Source organism: Terrapene carolina, unplaced genomic scaffold (assembly GCF_002925995.2).
Source record: "Terrapene carolina triunguis isolate 2854851 unplaced genomic scaffold, T_m_triunguis-2.0 Scaffold58, whole genome shotgun sequence".
Lineage (NCBI taxonomy): Eukaryota > Metazoa > Chordata > Testudines > Emydidae > Terrapene > Terrapene triunguis.
Window position 1 is genome coordinate 51,687,249 of NW_020664409.1, and position 18,811 is coordinate 51,706,059.

Sequence of the window (18,811 nt, forward strand, 5' to 3'; positions counted from 1 at the left end):
TCTCATTTTAATGGGAAGCAGCATGGTCCATTAGACTAGGAATCAGGGGACTCTGGTTATATTTCCTGGTCTGCTACTGACCTGCTGTGTGATCTTGGGCAAGTTGCTTCACCTCTCTGTGCCTCAGTTTCCTCATATGTAAAAAGGAGATAATGCTTTACCCTGCTTTGAAACTCTTTGAGAGCTATAGGTGAAGTATTTGATAAGAACTAAATATCCTCTTTTTAAAAGGTGAAGTAACAAATTCCTCCTATCATCTAATGGAGAGAGAAATGTTTAGTCCTGAACATACTGAGTCTCTCACACCAACTGAACCTTGAACTTTCAAGAGACTGGGTCTCTGCTCCCAAGAGCGTTGGTTAGTGCACTGGGCAATCCCAAGTACGTTCTGTCTCATGCCATTGTCTCTTCATGTTACCATGATCAGGTGGTGAGGAAGAAGGGGGACAAAGTTAGCAGAGCCCAAGAAGGGATAGAGTTTTACAGCAGTTATTGACATATTGAATGGTGGGATAGTATCTGCAAATGAGGGATCAGCAGAGCCGTGAGGGAGGAATGGATGGTTCAGTGGCCTAGTAACACGTACAAAATCTAGGTTGTTAGTTTGAACACAACCCAATTAATTAATGTCCCAAAGCTGCTACTATCTTACTACTGCACGGTGGCTACTGTGAAACAAATTAGTGGTCAGTACTTCCTGTTAAGGTCATCACAAGAATTGCAATCGCCACCTACTGGTAGAGTATACACTTGTGGACAGTGCAGGGAGAGAGGGCATGGTCATGAGGACTGAACTGTCTTTCACTCTGGTGAAGTATACTGGGAAAGAGTTGATGCACATTGACAGGGTGAAATAGGGAAGTTTATTGAAGAGTTGTCTATGCTGGTCATATTTTATGGGTACTTCTGGCTCCAGAGCTGCTGCTCCAACTGTCTTCACAAGTACTAAATTCAACTTTAGAAAACTATGGAGATGTCAGGTTCTAGGTTCCATTATTTTATGGGACAATAAAGGGACTGTTCATCCTAAGCTAGTACCCTTCTTCCTTCCTTCTTTCCCTCCCTCCAAGTTAAATATGAGTGAGTTACTGCTGATGGGCAAGATGAGTAACATTTGATATTGTTAGATGGAATATATTCCTCCTAGAGTAGGTAGGGGAGTTGAAGATAAACTATGAGGAACCCAGTGTCCAGTGGGAATAGACTTTAAAGGCAAAGTGGTTTGTCAATATGGATATTGAAGTCTCCCAAGGTAAAGGATTGTCTCTCTCTTGGGGGTATTAAGGAGTTGTTTAAGGGAAAGAGAGAGACCTTGAGTGCCAGGCTGGGTCAGTCAAATATAACTCTAGCTTTTCAGAGGTGGTTTTGTATCAGTAACGTTTTCTTAGTGGATTAGTTGTCTAGGATCAAGTGTCATGGTAGATCTACATTGTAGTCTTAGCCTGCGCTCCTCCATGTATTTGCGCAAACCTTCCTTCTGTCTACACACACAACTTTCAGGTATGTGCTCATTTGTGCTTTCAACCCATGCTTGCTTTCATGGCTGGGGGTATGGTTTAAGCCTAAACTGCACTTTAGCTTTGGCCAGAATGCGCCTGCTTTGCAGTGAGAATGCAGGCAACTGCCAGTCCTCCAGTGCCCTTCATACTGTTTCCCCTCCCCCAAGGGCTCAGGCAAGTTCTCCTGCAACTGACAATTGACTGGAAAGAATCCTAGACTATCTCAACACAGAGAACCATTGCATATGCCCCCAGACACACACAACCAAGTGTAGAAACAGTAAGGACACAGAAACACGGAGAGGGCTTTGCTGTGAGAATGCTCATACTCAGGCTGGGCTAACCCAAGTACTCAGATCTTGGCACCAATCACCTGGGTAATTATCAGATAGATAGTGGAGAACTGACTGGTCACATGATGCTAGTTCTCCTTGTTTCCAGCTCTTAAATTGCACTAAAGGAAGCTTAAAAAAAAAACCCTTACTCTTTTCTAATATTAATTATCCATGTGAGTAATTAGTGTAGCTTCCATAAGGATAATATCTGATAACAGATGAGATGGAAGGTGGCCCTAGAAACTCTCCATTAAGAAATGATGCATATTATTTAAAAAGGGGGGGAAAATTGACAACCCCTGAACAAGACTGAACTGCTCTCAGAAATGAGTCTTTCTCCAAAGTAAACTTATTTTTTAAAAGCACACTATGTTGCACTTCTGCCAGTTAAGCTTGCTTGGTTGGGTGATATTAAAGTTTAAAAGACGTATCCTCAGAGAGTAATAAACAGCTGTTAAACATCTTGATTTGGCTAGCAGAGATTCTAGTTAATATAACTTGCAGAACTTCATAGCTAGACATACTAAATTCACTTTTTACAGAATAGGGGACACTTAAGATTTGTAGTGACAATGCATAGACATGTTCACTGACAAGTTATCTCTATTTCTAAGATGACGATATATTTGGCTTCACTTCTGCTTCCAAGCACACCCTTTTGTTTGTTCTAGAATTAATGTATGACAATCTGTGCTCAATTGCATCTTATTATTTAATGGTGGAAAATAAGAATGAAACTTTAATTCCAGGAGTTGGCTGAATAGAGATGAATACCATATTTGACATTTCTGGGTGACTAAAATTCCGACTTATTTTTAAATTTTCTTGATTATTTATTCTCAAATTGTATAGCACATTACCTATAAATTTTTGACAGTATTTCAGATTGTTGACCCGGTCAGCTGAAAATTTGAATTAACAATTGATAGCTTTAATGTGGCCACCAGATGGCAGCATGTTACATGAACAGAAAACAGGTTGATGTATTTCAGTTTTAAGCAAAGGAAGAGTTTGATTCCTTTTATTGCTGTATTTCTGTTTAATTTTTCCACTACTTTTGTGTTTATGAAGCTTCAAAAATCAGCAGTGATTGATTCATTTATAGGCTTTTCTGTAGCTCTCATCTTAGCATCTGAAACCCTCACAAACACTATGCAGGATTTATCCTTGTCATCAACTTCTAAGTTAGAGAGGTGATATTATCTCCACTTTACAAATTGCAAAACCAAGCCACTGTTTTAAGTGACTTGCCCAATGTGTCTCTCAGCCTGCAGCAAAGTTAGGAATAGAATCCAGATTTCCTGAGTCCCAGTCAGTGCCTTAACTTCAAGATCTCTCAATGAATGGATTCTTCTTTATTTGTGGACTCGTGAAGTATTAAGACAGCTGCAGGTAAGCTATTCACTTACTCTAGATCTTGACTCCCACTAGTAATAGGCAGAGCGAGTTCATTCTTCCTGCTTGTTAGTGTAGGGTCCAGTGAGCAAAGGCTACCTGTCTTTATGTGGTAGACAGAGTGTAGATACTTATTGCACTTGATATCCTAGATGATTATTAAGGTGACTTGGATTGTTGGAAATATTGATCTCACATTGCTTATCCAGTAAGCACTCGTGTGTGTTTGCTTTAAGGGAATCAGAAAGTCAATTTGCTCCATAAATTCATGAAATATCATGGTTTTTTTTTATTTTTACCCCCCGATAGTTTTCCAATACAGACTGATATAACACTGTTCAAATAATCTCACTGATGACTTTATGCTTAATTATGAAGATGAAAAACTGAGGCTTAAACTTGCACATGGAGATCCCTGGTTGTAATTATTTTTTGTAATAGTTGTGGGACATCTTAGTCAAATGGAGGTCACATAAATACATGAAATTTCAAATTATATATTAAATGTTCCACATAGTACAATCAGCATTTAAATGACTTTTGGTAGAAAGTCAGTTATGCTGGGTTCACCCACTTTCCCTTGCTAATTGGGGCACTACAGAATACTGAAATTGGTATAGAGCTCTTAATGTGAGTCAACTACAATTTTTAGTTAGATTTTTCTTAAAACTCATATTTTTAAGTCTACCTATGGTTTGAACCATGGGCTGACTTAAAGTATGAATGTCTAGGAAACTAACTGAAAATTGTAGGTTTCTTTATTTTATTTATTTTTTAGTGGTAGATATGAAGTGTTTCACTTCCATAGCTGACTAGTTCTTTCAGAATCAGTGCCAGTGAAGAACATTTTAAAAAGTAAACTTATCAAGTATTGTTATAGTACATGAAAAAACAACTTTTTTTCAAATCAGCATTAAAGTTAATATATAACTTCATAAAAGTGGTTATTTCCCAATGCAGCAGGCTAATGTACAATGTATTACCACTAATAGTTGGTGCTGCAGAACCACCAATGCCAAGTGGTTAATCTGTTACTTAATTTTTTCTAAAGATAACCAGTTGAATTAGAATATTTTTATTACTTTTTCCTACCATTGTTAATCTCACACTGTTGTAGGCCTCAGTTCAGCAAGTGTGTGCCTAACGTGAAGCACATGAGTAGTCACATTGAAGTCAAAAGGACTACTCACATTCTTAATGTTAGGCACATGCTTAAGTACCTTGCTGAGTAGGAGCCCTGGTTGTGATCCGGATCGCAAGGTCACTGAACAAAAATGTTTTATATTTGATTATTTCATATGAGTGACAAAGTACTCCTAAAACAGTTATCTGCTGAATGTTAAGTTTGAAATGCCTGTATTTTCTTTAGAGAGACTTACCACTGTATTTTGTAACTTTTATGCTCATAAATTACAATGCAGTTTTCTTTGTCTAAAATAAACTAAGCCCTTGGAACTTAATTTTGATAGATTACCTTTTATTTTAATAGAATTAACAGTAAGAGGTAGGCATGCTCAGATAGACTTCTAGGACTAGTCATTTGTATGTTCCAATTGTTAAGTGCTTGTTTACATAAAGTTATCATAACACATTTTCAGGACTTCATGATTCTGTTTAATGTTCTAGTTTAATGGGAACAAGTGAATATCCGCATAAGAGCTTCCAGCTGTGTGAATTTCTCAAGCTTTGACCATTGTTTTCAATTAGTCCAGTGTATGAGGCCATTGCAATAATTGGTCCGTTATCAGAAACAAAGATAAGTTTCTTCTTTATATTGAAAACTTCAATTTCTGAGGAATGTGAATCAATTCATAGTTGGCTGAAAGCCAGTTTCTTCTCCTCCTCAACTCTAACACACGTTTGAAAAACGTACTCTCTTCCTAAGTGCCTTGTGAATCTGCAATGATTAATTCTTCTCATTATTTTGCTGCAAATTCTCATGACCCTCTGTGATGATTCGATCACCCACTTAGAGTTTATGCATATTCATATCTTTCCGCTCCTGCTGCAGTCGTTCAAGTCTCCTTCACTGGCTGTGGTGTGTGCTTGGTGCAGTAATTGAGCTGCAGTAGATTGATTACTCTGGGGAGCTGTAAGGCCTTTAAAGGTGAAAACATATCAGTCCTGTTAATTAGGAAACAAAGCTCTGGTGGCAAGTTCAGCAGTCAAATGCTTTCAGTGTAGAAATAAGGAAAGGTATGATTTGTTCCTCTCCATGAACCCTGTTTACCTTTTTATATTTGAATTAGATCCACATCAGCTGTGGTTGGCTTGTGCAGAAGATAGAATCACTTTTATGATTGTACAGCGATGGTGTTTCAATCTGAAGAGAATTTGATTTGTAATATTGATTGTAGATATTATCTATTGTCAATCAAACCTTAAATTATACATTGTCTTTCAGGAGTTACTTGCCTTATAAAGCTAAATAGGGCAAGAGTACATTTTGTATCTCAATACTAATGCTAATCTTTCTCCAGTAACTCTCTTTCATTTGACTAATGTGTTAGTTTTGACCTTAACTGTAGTATAGCTAAGTCATTACTTTGAATTCAAAGATACGTTTTCTGAAGACAGTATAAAAAGCCCAGGTTTTTGGCTTTTTAATATTCAGATGACTGCCTATAGCCTCCCAAGTACAAGATTAATTAAGAGAAAAAACTTAAAATTGGATTAATATTAAATGATAGTATAAGGTTTTGTACAACAGGCAGAAAGCGTCCTTACAACATATCATAAGCACCCTGTAGTTTTACATTGCTAAGCACTCTAATCTAGAGTGGAATATTACAAAGATATTAAGGGTGGGAGAGCCATCTGCCACATTATCTGTCCATAAGGGTCAGAAATAAATTATTTAAGAGTAATTTATATATATTTTTAAAACCACTTTTCTCAGTAATTATTGGACGCCAGATTTAGGGCTACCTATGCTACTACAAAAAACACTGTTTTTGTAAGCTGTGTGTGATACATGCTATTTCGGATGGGTAATGGACATGATCTTCATTAGGGCTGTCTATTAATCGCAATTAACTCAAAAAAATTAATCGCAATAAAAAAATTAATTGCGATTAATCGCAGTTTTAATCGTACTGTTAATAGAATACCAATTGAAATTTATTAAAGTTATTGGATGTTTTTCTACATTTTCATATACACTGTATTCTGTGTTGTTGTAATTGAAATAAAGGTATACATTATTTTTTATTACAAATATTTGTAAAAATGATAAAAAAATACTATTTTTCATTTCACCTCATGCAGTCTACTGTAGTGCAGTCTTTGTTGTGAAAATGTAACTTACAAATTTAGATTATTTTTTTTGTTACATAACTGCACTCAAAAACCAAACAATGTAAAACTTCAGAGCCTATAAGTCCACTCAGTCCTACTTCTTGTTCAACCAATCTCTAAAACAAACAAGTTTGTTTCCATTTACAGGAGGTAATGCTGCCTGCTTCTTATTTACAATGTCACCAGAAAGTGAAAACAGGCATTTGCATGGCACTTTTGTAGCCAGCATTTCAAGATATTTACGTGCCAGCTATGCTAAACATTTGTTTGCCCCTTCATGCTTTGGTCACCATTCCTGAGGACATGCTTCCATGCTGATAATGCTCGTTAAAAAAATGTGTTAATTAAATTTGTGACTGAACTCCTTGGGGGAGAATAGCATGTCTCTTGCTCTGTTGTACTTGCATTCTGCCATATATTTCATGTTATTGCAGTCTCGGATGATGACCCAGCACGTTGTTCGTTTTAAGAACACTTTCACTGCAGATTTGACAAAACACAAAGAGGGTACCAATGTGAGATTTCTAAAAATGGCTACAGTACTCGACCAAAGGTTTAAGAATCTGAAATGCCTTTCAAAATCTGAGGGATGAGGTGTGGAGCATGCTTTCAGAAGTCTTAAAAGAGCAACACTCCAATGCAGAAACTACAGAACCCGAACCATCAAAAAAGAAAATCAACCTTCTGGTGGTGGTATCAGACTCAGATAATGAAAATGAACATGCATCGGTCCACACTACTTTGGATTGTTATCGAGCAGAACCTGTCATCAGCATGGACACGTCCTCTGGAATGGTGATTGAAGCAGGAAGGGACATATGAATCTTTAGCGCATCTGGCACGTAAATATCTTGCAACGCCGGCTACAATAGGGCCAAGAGAATGCCTATTCTCATTTTCAGGTGACATTGTAAACAAGAACGGGCAGCGTTATCTCCTGCAAATGTAAACAAACTTGTTTGTCTGAGCAATTGGCTGAACAAGAAGTAGGACTGAGTGGACTTGCGTGCTCTAAAATTTTACATTTTTATTTTTGAATGCAGTTTTTTTGTACATAATTCTACATTTGTAAATTCAACTTTCATGATAGCGATTGCACTACAGTACTTGTATTAGGTGGATTGAAAAATACTATTTCTTTGGTTTTTTTTATAGTATAAATACTTGTAATCAAAAATAAATAAAAAGTGAGCACTGTACACTGTTCTGTGTTGTAATTGAAATCACTATATTTGAAAATGTAGAAAACATCCAAAAAAATTTAAATGAGTGGTATTCTATTATTGTTTAACAGTGAGATTAATCACGATTAATTTTTTTAATTGCTTGACAGCCCAAATCTTCATACCTTATTGAGGTCTGTGGTAAAACTCCCATTGAATTTAGTGGGAGCAGAATTTGACCTTTCATGTGAGTATTGGGCTTTGTAGAGTACCTTGTTATGTCCATATTTGTTTTGTCTCATTAGTATGATCTAATTTTATATTGTTTCCATTTCAGGCATTTATTAATACAGCAAAAGAAATCTATGAGAAAATCCAGGAAGGAGTCTTTGATATTAATAATGAGGTAACATTTATAGTATTCTGATAGCATGCTCTAGTGAGTTACTTTATTTTTTTTTTTTAAAGCACAAAATTACAAGACCTTGGATTGTTTTTCGTAACACGTGTATTACAGTATTCTGCACACACTGCAGTAAAACATTTGTACATCCCGTTTTTACAGATTCACTTACTTTTGCGATGAAAACAGATTAGAATTAAGTGACCCTATCCATTCATGAAGCATCACAAAATCATATAAATCCCCAAAAGAGAGAAGAAAATCCACTTTCATTCACTTCCCCATATGGTATCATCTGCTTTCAAAGATAATTTTCCACTATGTAAATGGGGAGACCATGTTAATATGCCAGATGTACTACATGAGCTGTCCAGTGTGGAAGTGCTGGTGTGGGAGCATATTGTAGTAAAATCTCATTCTGTGGGCAAATTAGTGATTGGAAAAATAAGGGAGAGATGTCATTTGATTTGTAAAAATCTTACAGAATCATAATTTCAATAATGTTGCCCTCTGTGGCATATCATGGGGACTCGCCGCCCTCCCAGCTCCAGGTCCTCCAATTTGTGGAAATTTTGATAGTACAGTGTCGTCAGAAATAGGTCAAGTTGTCTATCATTCGAAAGCCATTTCTCCCATGAAAACAATGGTACCACCCATGACAAACCTAGAACAATTTATGTTGATATATATTCGAGAAAATGTTTAAAAATCATTTTTTTATTAATTCTATGTTAACATCGGGATGCATTGCTCACATAAAAGACAGTTAGTCAGTCTTGACATGTAGGACTGAAAACATTTATTCTTCAAAGTCATCATCAGTGTTGTTTCCATAGGACATCACTGCTAGACACAGGTCACACTGATCATCATCCACATTACACTTGCACATCTCTGTACAAGGCAGGCTGCTGGCCAAACACTTGCAGCGTGATGAGCATCTGGTCTTTTACACAAGCATTTGATTTGATTCATGAGCATGTGGTATTTCACACATAACTGATTTGACTAGTCCATTGTCCAAGACCCATCCAGGAGCAATAGGGAGAGTAGTTTTGGATGTGCTCAATTATCCATTGGCCATTCTATTACTTGATAATTTGCTCTCTTCATAGCAGGTATAAATACACCCTTGGTCAGTTAGTCTGCTTCTTGGAAAACATTCACCAACATAGCTCTGCAAGGTGTCATAATGTTGGTCTTCAAATAGTAAACTTGGTACACGAACACCTCCAGTCCATTTATGACCTCACCAGTGACTGCCTCAGCCATTCTGAGCACCTTCACAATGAGGAGAGAGTCTTCAGAGGCTGAATCAAATGCCTTTCAGTAAGAGAATTTCCTCTTTCCAGCCAACCTTCCAGTAGTGTCACATCCTGAAAGAGCATGGAAACCTGGCAGTGTGGTAAGTGATAGGCACATATCTTAGGGTATACAGCAATTTTATTCCCCAGCAGCAGGCACAAAAACAGAATCTTGCGGAGTCTTGGGTAGAGTCTCTCAGTGAGCACTAGAACATCTGTCTTGTGCAGAAATCTGGAGCTTAGTAGTGTCTCTCTATGGTATTGGTGGCATGCAAGATAATTTTAGTGTCACCTTTCTCATGGGAACTACGAAGAAGCTCCACTGAACAGCACAAGATAGCAACTTCATTGTGATATCTGATGACAACATTTGTTGAATAATTCTTCACATGCTGGAGCATTTTTCTGCAAGGTATTCGGTTAACTCATCCTTCATGTGAGTGTGAGACAGTAGCTTCTTCATTGTGACATTGGAGATGTTTGTGGAGTCACAGATTTTGTACAAGGCAGTGCAATACCTTGAAGTCTCTTCTGTCTAGTAATATTTTCAATTGACTCCTCTGCAAATGTGTCAAACATGAGGTGGACTTCGTCATAGGTACAGTATTTTCTTTGTAGCCCCATAATGAGGTGTTCAGCCAAATCTCAGCAGGTACTAACAGTTTCTGGTTTATCTAGAGCTTGTACCTCAACCATACTCTCTATGAATCTGAAAGGTTTCTGCTGGCATAAGCTGACAGTCACATTGTCAGTAGATGCTGGCTTAGGAAGACCATGCAAAACGTTGGTTCATTTGCTTTTCACCTGGTGCACATGCATTGTTCTGTGACCTTAGAACATCCATCATGCTACCACAGAGAACTCGTACTTTCCAAAGTCTGACATAGATCAACATCTTGCTACAATCTGGACGTGACCTGAAGATGAGCAAACAATGACCTGTCTGTAGTTAGCTCTGTAATAGTCCCTGCCACCTTCACTCTGACTTTCTTTGCATTCAAGCACAGCTTCAGTCTGTTCTCCTTGTTTGGAGCCCATAGACTGACAGAGCCTTGGATAATTCTTCGGCGTTTGAAGGCCACATACAAGTCATGACCCAAAGTATCCATTCAACTGAAATCTTGGATATGTCTGAGGAAGTCATCCTAGCCATGCTTAATGTGTCATTTGAAATTTGATGGAGCTCTGGGGTTGTCAGGAAAAACTGGGAAAGAGTAACTGGAAGCTGTGTTATGCCCACCAGCCTCCCCAACCCCCCAATTATTTCCATTGCTCTATTTTCGCATTCCAGTGCTTCATCTGAGCCAAGTGCATAGAAGCACCTCTGAAGCACCTGGCATTGGCCACTGTCAGAAGACAGGGCTAGATGGACCTTTGGTCTGATGCAGTATGGCCGTTCTTATGTTCTTAAGGGTACTGGCGACCTTTTAACAACCCAGTTTCCTTTTCAAAATTCCTCCCATATGTCAAAGTCAGACTTTTTTTCTACACTTTTTATTTCAGCAAGGTACCAAGGACATCATCACAGAATAGTTGGTTAGATCAAAGCAAAAAAGTATTTCACAACATCTTGGAGTGCTGCAAGGTGAACATTCTAATTAGAAGTCCTGAGATATTGAATAGAGCAGCAAAGATTCAATCACCTACATGTATTGCCGTACCATCCCAAAAGTTGGCTTTGTCATCAATTCAACCTCATTGAATTGCTTCATCTGTTCTGTGATGATGATGCAGCTCTCCATTGTGCTCAATAGATCATTATGAGCAGAATGTGCACTGGATTTATGGAACTGGTCTTGCAAGTCCTGTACCCTTTGGGAAATGACTTCAAACACATCAGTATGCTTTTCAAAGAAGACATGTAGGTAGCATTTTTGAAGGGCAACAAGCATTCAGGTGTGTGCTTCCATAGCGTGTCACATCATTTTCCCTGCAAAAATTTGGTTTACAGTACTATCACTGTTCAAAATCCCGCCCCCATATCTCAGGAATACCAGTGCCGCCATCAAAGGATCCAATTATATGTATCACTGTAAAGAATATGTACAATTCGCCAGGACATAGACTCCACCATCCTCGAAGATCATCACAGGACATTTGCTTTTGAACAGGCCTTTAAAGGCCCATGGCTAGTGTCCTGACACATTTGATTCAGTTATGCAGATATATTTGTTCATGTGTTCCAGCTACATAAAGAATGTTACCTGCTAGGCCCATTGATTGCTCAGTTATGATTGGCAGGATGCATACATGGGTCTTTTTCTCTGGCCCCATTTGTAATGTCATATTAAAGGCTGACCATGTTGAAGAATGTATCTTTCTCCTGAAATGTTGTGGTATGCTGTCCTGGGTTTACAACTCATTTGAGAGTGCGTGTTCTCTCTCTTCAGCTGAAGCCATACTCAATGATTTTTTGCCTCTGAAGTGCATCTGACTTTAGCACAAACAAGTAAGGTCAAGGTTAGTGAATGTAGAAAACTCTACTATAGTCTATTTAACTGCTACTTCATTGAAAACTGGACTTCTTGGCTTCAGAATTTTTGGATCTTGGTAGGAAAATGAGTGAGTTATGAAGTTAGTAAGCTCCTTCAAGGACCCAGTTTTTTTGCTGGTCCAGATAGCACTTGAGGAGGGGACTGATCCCCATTAATTCTCTTCTAATAGCAGACCATCACAATAGCATAAAGGGTACCTTTGCCATCTGCTGTATCTTCAAGGAAGTCCAAGTTCTCAACAGCACTAAATATAAAACTATCCTAGACAGGGTCTGGAGGAAGACACAATTCTTCATTCAGTTCCATGTGGCAAAGAACCTCACTTTCAATTGCAATCTCCAGGTGGAGTACTCTGTTTTGGAATGAATTGATAAACCAACAGCTACTTATGTGTAATCTACCACTGTCTCACAGTTGTCATGCATGTGTTGGAAACCTGCCTTTCACTCAAACACACGTACATGAGGCTTGTGCTATGCTTGCTTATTAATATACTTGTGCTGAAGTCATTGAAACTACTGATGCACTTCTTAAAGAAGTAGGACAGGTCACACTTTTTTTTTTTTTTTTTTAGGTTTGTCATCCACTATGGATCCCTGAAACTCCCATATACTCCAGGACAGAATAGTTTTCCATATAAATTTAGCAGCTGCAAACAGTCTTCATATTACAATTAACATCAGTCCTTTCTTCTGCTTTTGGTATCCTTAAAAGCTGCAAAAGATGTGGTGCTATGTGCTATGATTCATTTCTGCGGATAAGATTGCAAAAACTATGTTCATATCCCACAGTTCATCTTCAATAAGTTTTTTTAAGAGCCTTTCTGCTAAGCACTTGTTCCTCTTCAATCCCATTCAAAGCACACTCGGTACTTAGCTCTGCGTTGGCCATCAGCACCACTTTCCCATCCATTAGAGCCCTTTTGAGCCAATATATGAACTCCAGCTGAGTCGCACAGTTTGCAGTAGTAAAATCAGTATTGATTTCTGTTGCTTTGCCCTTTTGACATGACATATATTGTATACATTACTGGTGTAGGGCTTGGTGTAACACATTGCATATCACATCCTACGCCAGAAATGTATGTAATGTTATGTGCGTGGGTGTCTTTTGGGTCAGTGTACCCTTTACTTTCTCTGCAGTGCTTTTGCTAGGAGTACTCCTTCATGTAGTTTCTGATCTGTTGAAATATGCTTAAGGGATGCCTTTGAGCTTACTGCAGAAGAAGTAGTTGTCCTTCTCAAAATGTACTATATATACGCGTTCATAAGCCGAATATTTTTGGTGAAAAAGAGCGGGGGTCGGCTTATAAACGTGGTCATCAAAGAGCAGGGGTCGGCTTATAAACAGGTCTACACCAAAATTTGATGATTTTAAACTATGGAATCATTGAATTGAATATCTAATACATTGTCGTTTTGTTTACCTGGAGCGTCTGCAGACATGGAGCCCCGCAGCTCCCATTGGCTGGGAACGGCGAACCGCGGCCACAGGGAGCTCAGGGACTCCATGCCTGCAGACACTCCAGGTAAACAAAACATCCCGACCCGCCAGCAACTTACTCTGATGGGCTGGGAGCCAAAGTTTTCCAACCCCTGAAATATAGGGTCAGCTTATGAAAGGGTCATACAGTTTTTGCTATTTTTACTTATCCATCTGGGGGGGTGGGGGGTCGGCTTATAAACGAACGGGCTAATGAACGAGTATATACGGTATGTCTTGGGACCTACTATTAAGTGTCTCGCCCACAGCTAGCACTTGTCCCAGCATCCTCAACTTTTTCCTGATGCTCAACGTACTTCCTCTCCAACATTGTCAGATTCAGTTTATGGGTGCACTTCTTACAGCATGTAAGGTGCCACTGAGCATTGTGTTTAACTAGGTCCTCTGCAGTGGTATTCTCCAAAGAGTCAGCTACTCTTCATCTGCCCATTGATGCCTAAAAATGATCAAGACCAAAGTAAAAACAAGGATTTTGTAATAAATTACTTTAGGATTGTAATTAATTGTTATATAATTATGTGCATACCGTTTGCAGATGGATTCCAGTAATTTCTAGCTGGATGTTGACATCTTAACCAGTGTGTCATTACTGAGACTACGTTTTAGTCACGGGTATTTTTAGTAAAAGTCATGGACAGGTCACGGGCAGGAAACAAAAATTCACGGCCTGTGACCTGTCCATGACTTTTGCTATATACCCCTAACTAAAACTTGGGGGGCAGGGGGAGGTGCCGCGGGGGAGGGGGGAAGGGGGATTTGTGGGGGGGGTCCTACCCAGCTCCACGTGCCGCCTCCGCCCCAAGCCTCGGTTCTGCAGCTCCCATTGGCTGGGAACTGCGGCCAATGGGAGCTGCGGGGGCAGTGCCTGCAGGTGGAAGCAGCACATGGAGCTAGGAGCTGAGGATGGGGAGTTCCTGTCACCCTTCTGGCGAGACACCCCACCCCCCAAGGTAAGCACTGCCCCGCACCCTAGCCCCTAGCCCTGAGACCCCTAAACCCAAACTTCTGCTGCTGGGGGGCAGGGGAGCCCGAGATTGCCCCAACAGTGGCCAGTGTGCCTGGCCCCGGGGGCTGCTCGAGCTGGCCAGGCAGCCCCAGGGGCAGGTGCACCAGCTACTGCAGAAGTCACAGAGGTCATGGAAAGTCACAGAATCCATGACAAACATGAAGCCTTACTCATTACAACTCTTTTGGCGTAATAAACCAAGCTGATAATCAATACCACTGAACTGCTTCTTTTTTAACAATAATGGCAAATAAACTTGAGGTACTTCTTCCATTTATAGTAATCTGTAACATTAAAAAATGTAATCAAGTATCATGTTCTGAGCATTAACTGATAACAGAGTATACTGTTAGTCAGGGGCCACAATTTAACTTTGACATGTTTGACATGCCTCTGTTAAAGTATAATTTAAAAAGCATTGGGTTTTTTTAAACATTTTCTCAAATGTATATCTACAGAATTGTTCTAGGGTTGTCATGTTTGGTACCATTGTGTTTGTGGGAGAAAGGGCTTTTGAATGATACTGAGCTTGACCCATTTCTGATGACATATCAAAATTTCCACCAACCGGGGGGTTAGCAAGTACACCCATTCACTCCGGATAGGATGACACCACTGAAATTATGATTCTGTATATTTTTTTTAAATCAAATTACACCTTCCTATAGTTTGTCCAGTAATTGCATGTACACCCAGACTGAGGGGGGAAGAATTAACTTTGAGAATTACATGAAATATGACTAAATAATCCAGATTTAGGTAGCTGGATATTATAAGAAGTAAAATACTGCCCACTGTTAGGAATTTGTGTAGGCAACGTAAAGATTATGGCTTGTTCTTGTTCTGTAGTGGAGAAATTCTTAAAGCCAAAAAAACCCTTTATGTCTTGGAACAACTGAAAATGTCTGCTCTGGATCAATGTGTACTGTCTCAGAGTAGATCTTTGTGATGTATGTCCTTAAATTCTCAAATACATCATATGCCCTTACATTGAAAATGACTATGTGAGAGGGCTCTGGGTAGCTCAGGGAGATAAAGAGCCTTTCACGTCTGATCACTGGTTCAAATTCAGTACAGGTTAGTAATCAAAGTTATCATCTAATATAGCTCTTCATTCCTCTTTTGAAGTAAGTTGGTGGGATCAGTCACGTTCTCGGTGGACTAATGTCCACATCACAAAGCAACAGCACCATCAGCTCTAATTGGGCACCCTTGTTGGCAGTCTGAGATGTCCTTTTAGTCCTTGGCACATAGCCTTTTCTTTCACCCATAGAGGTGTCCCTTGAGATCAGTGCAAAGGCCAGTTGGTTGGAACCACACAAAGGATTATGCACTGCCACCAACCATTCTGTATCTGTTCTGTGAATAGGGCTTTCATTTTCTAGCAGTGTCAATCTGACTGCTTTTAATAGACATGAAAGTCACTGACTTGTTGGGGAAGATGGGGTAAAGGAATTAGCAGAACTTCATTAAGTTGTCTCAGCACATGGAAGCTTAAAAAGTTACTTCTAGTTATAGTAATAGACGTTATTAGTAAGGCATTACAGAGAAGCTTCACTACCACTCCAGCTGCTTAAACTATGTGACCTATAGCTAAAACCTTCAGTCTTAAGCATAGGTTCTTAAAACAAAGATCCCAACTTCTCAAATTACTTATAAATTTTAATATTTCATTATGTTAATATCCTTTTTTCATCCAGCTTGTTCAGTTTTTCAAAATTCTTCAGGGTTAATATAACAGAAAATCTTGAGTTGGTTTAAAGGAGATGCCATTCAGTTAGAAACTGATGCTTTATAAATTGGACAGTAATCAGGGCCTCTGAAGAGGCATGCTCATTGTATCTGTCGAGTTTCATATACTAGCTGACTGCTTTACTGTGCCTTATGGAGCTTTGATTGCAATATGCTGTCAAGAGCCAACAGTCCGTGCTATTTATTTGGCTTAATGCCAAGTCTGGCTCCTTGATTCCTCAAGAAGTTGCTACCAGCCCAGAGGGGGCAAAACCAATGAGCCATAGGGCATGCTTTTTATTAAAGAGGAGTCAAAGAGCGAAAAGAAACCACATCAGCTGCTGTCAATACTGAGCTAGTGCCAGAAACCCCAAGGCTACTACTGTTGCAGAACAACTGCCAAGCACTATAAATCTGAGATTTACTGTGACGCAAAGTTTCCTTAAGAGCTTAATTTCTGAAGCTACTGTATTACTTTTCTCAAAGTGCTGTATTTTTAGGTAAAATCCACTTGAGGGAGTGAGGGTTAAGATATAAGTGTGAGTTTGATGAATGAAAGAGCTACGCTGTGTGTGGGTTCTTGGCAAGTTGCCATGTCTTTGGGGATCATAGAAATTATTGATGACACAGAACACTCGTATGCCCTTAGCCTGTACAGCTGATTCAACATGGAAATAAATGCTGTCTAGAGAGGAAAAGTTTTACATTGTATTAAACCAGTGGAGGTTTTGAATCTCTTAAGTGTGTATTAGAAATGTATCTATGTATTTTTAAACATTTGCTACTTTATGTGGAATAGCATTTAAATACTATTCTTCCTGTGTGTTTATGTTAACAGTTTGATAACAGGCAGAGTTCTGTTTATAGCAATGAAATGGAGAAAAACTGAAACAAGAAGGAAAGCATCTTTCCCTTAATTTTACTTCCTTATTTGCATCCAGGCACAGTTTTAAATAGGATTTTTTTCTGTGGTTTATTGTATATGAAACTAAAAGGAGAACTACTTTTAGACATGCTCATAAACAAAAATTAATGGACTAATTTTAGTATTTTCCAGCATATTGAAATGTTTTAAAATAATAATTGCTGTGTATTCAACTTTTTTATTTCAGGCAAATGGTATTAAAATTGGCCCTCAGCATGCTGCTAGTAATGCAACACTTACAGGCAATCAGGGAGGACAACAAGCTGGTGGAGGCTGCTGTTGAACCTATTTTTACTTTCTAGCTGCCCAAATGGAGCCCACTAACTTGTTCTTTCACCCTCCCCCCACTGCAGCTCAACTGAGACATGAAACTATTGTAAGTTGGTTTCATGCGGCAGAAGAAGACTTTATCCTTCAACTTCTTGTATAACTTTGAATAAATGGTTAATGTTCACTTAAAGACAGATTTTGGAGATTGTATTCATATCTATTTACATTTGATTTCTAGTTCAATTGATGTGATTATTTTTGTTAAATGTTGTCTTGTGCCCTTGACTACGAACTGAATTGTATTAAACACTACAAAGTCATCTGAGTATTTTAATCAGTTTGTGTAGTTAGGTTTCCCAGCTACTGTGGTTACCTAATGTTTAATATTGTAGAGCTGTCCAAGTTTTTGTCAATTTTCAAGGCTATAAAGAAAAGCAGAAGGACTCTTTTAATTCTGTATTTATCATTTACTTTCTGTATATATAGTTTAATAACCTGCTTGGGTGTATTTGCCAAGCTATAATTCTTTAATGCATTTGCATAAACTCTATACTATTTAGAGCTTGAAAACTACAGAAACATTATTAGAAATCGCTTGGATGCTGAATTTTAAACCTTTTTGACATTGTTAGCATGTTCATCCTCTCCTGCCATTATCCTCAAGTCCAAGAAAAATGCTTAATGTATATTACTGGAGGCTACGTATGTGTTAACTATTTTAATGCCAAATGTTTGCTGTTTGTCCACAATTTCCACCGCACCTCTTCAGAAATGGATTAGCTGTTTGCCTTAATGAATACTGTAGGTAAAAACACAGTATAATGAATGAAAAATACAGGAGGAATTGATACCCTTTTAAAATGGCACATTATGAAGACTTTGATCTTTTCTTATTTTTTTTCTTGTTTACTGCTTGATTTCTTAGTATATTTTTCATGCAGGACAGTTTTTCAACCTAGTTGTACAGTGACCGTGTAAAGTTTTCTTTCAGTGGCAACTTGTAATCCTAAATATATGGTAAGCATCTTGTCTGTTGTGAAAGGGGTGTGACAATAAATCTGCCAGATTGAAAATCTTGATAAAAGCCAAAATTGGACATGCTTTGGTACTTTACTCAATGTGGTGGTTTATTTTATTTTTTCTCACAATGAAATAGTTAACAGTGCAAAATAAAATTCTGTGTTTAAGTATTTAAACTGGTTAAGGTGCAGAATATTAATGTCAGTCTGACTGCAAATGAGGAAACAAACAACTTCCCATTATTTTTCATATTTATATATATACATTCAAAAATAACGGGGTGACACTGATGCTAGCTCATGCTTCATATACCTCTCTAAAGAAAACAATTTCAGCCACAAGTTTTGTCTTAATGGACCAGGAGAGACTGAGGCATAAATCTGGGGGCACGGAGTCCCCCTCATTTCATCTACACTTACTGTCAAGCTACAAAAGGGAACATTAACATCAAAAGTGATAAAGCTC

General features: G+C 38.5%; 1 protein-coding gene across 1 annotated transcript in view; it reads left to right on the forward strand.

Annotated features, from left to right (window-relative positions):
* The window catches only part of RAB2A (RAB2A, member RAS oncogene family), a 79,127-nt gene extending 60,688 nt beyond the window's left edge, over nucleotides 1-18,439 (forward strand). The window contains exons 7-8 of the mRNA XM_024198451.2: nucleotides 8,027-8,095; nucleotides 17,244-18,439. Of these exons, the coding sequence (XP_024054219.1) occupies nucleotides 8,027-8,095; nucleotides 17,244-17,339 (165 nt within the window). The 3' untranslated portion in view covers nucleotides 17,340-18,439. The remainder of the gene's footprint in view (nucleotides 1-8,026; nucleotides 8,096-17,243) is intronic.
* Nucleotides 18,440-18,811: the final 372 nt, after the last annotated feature.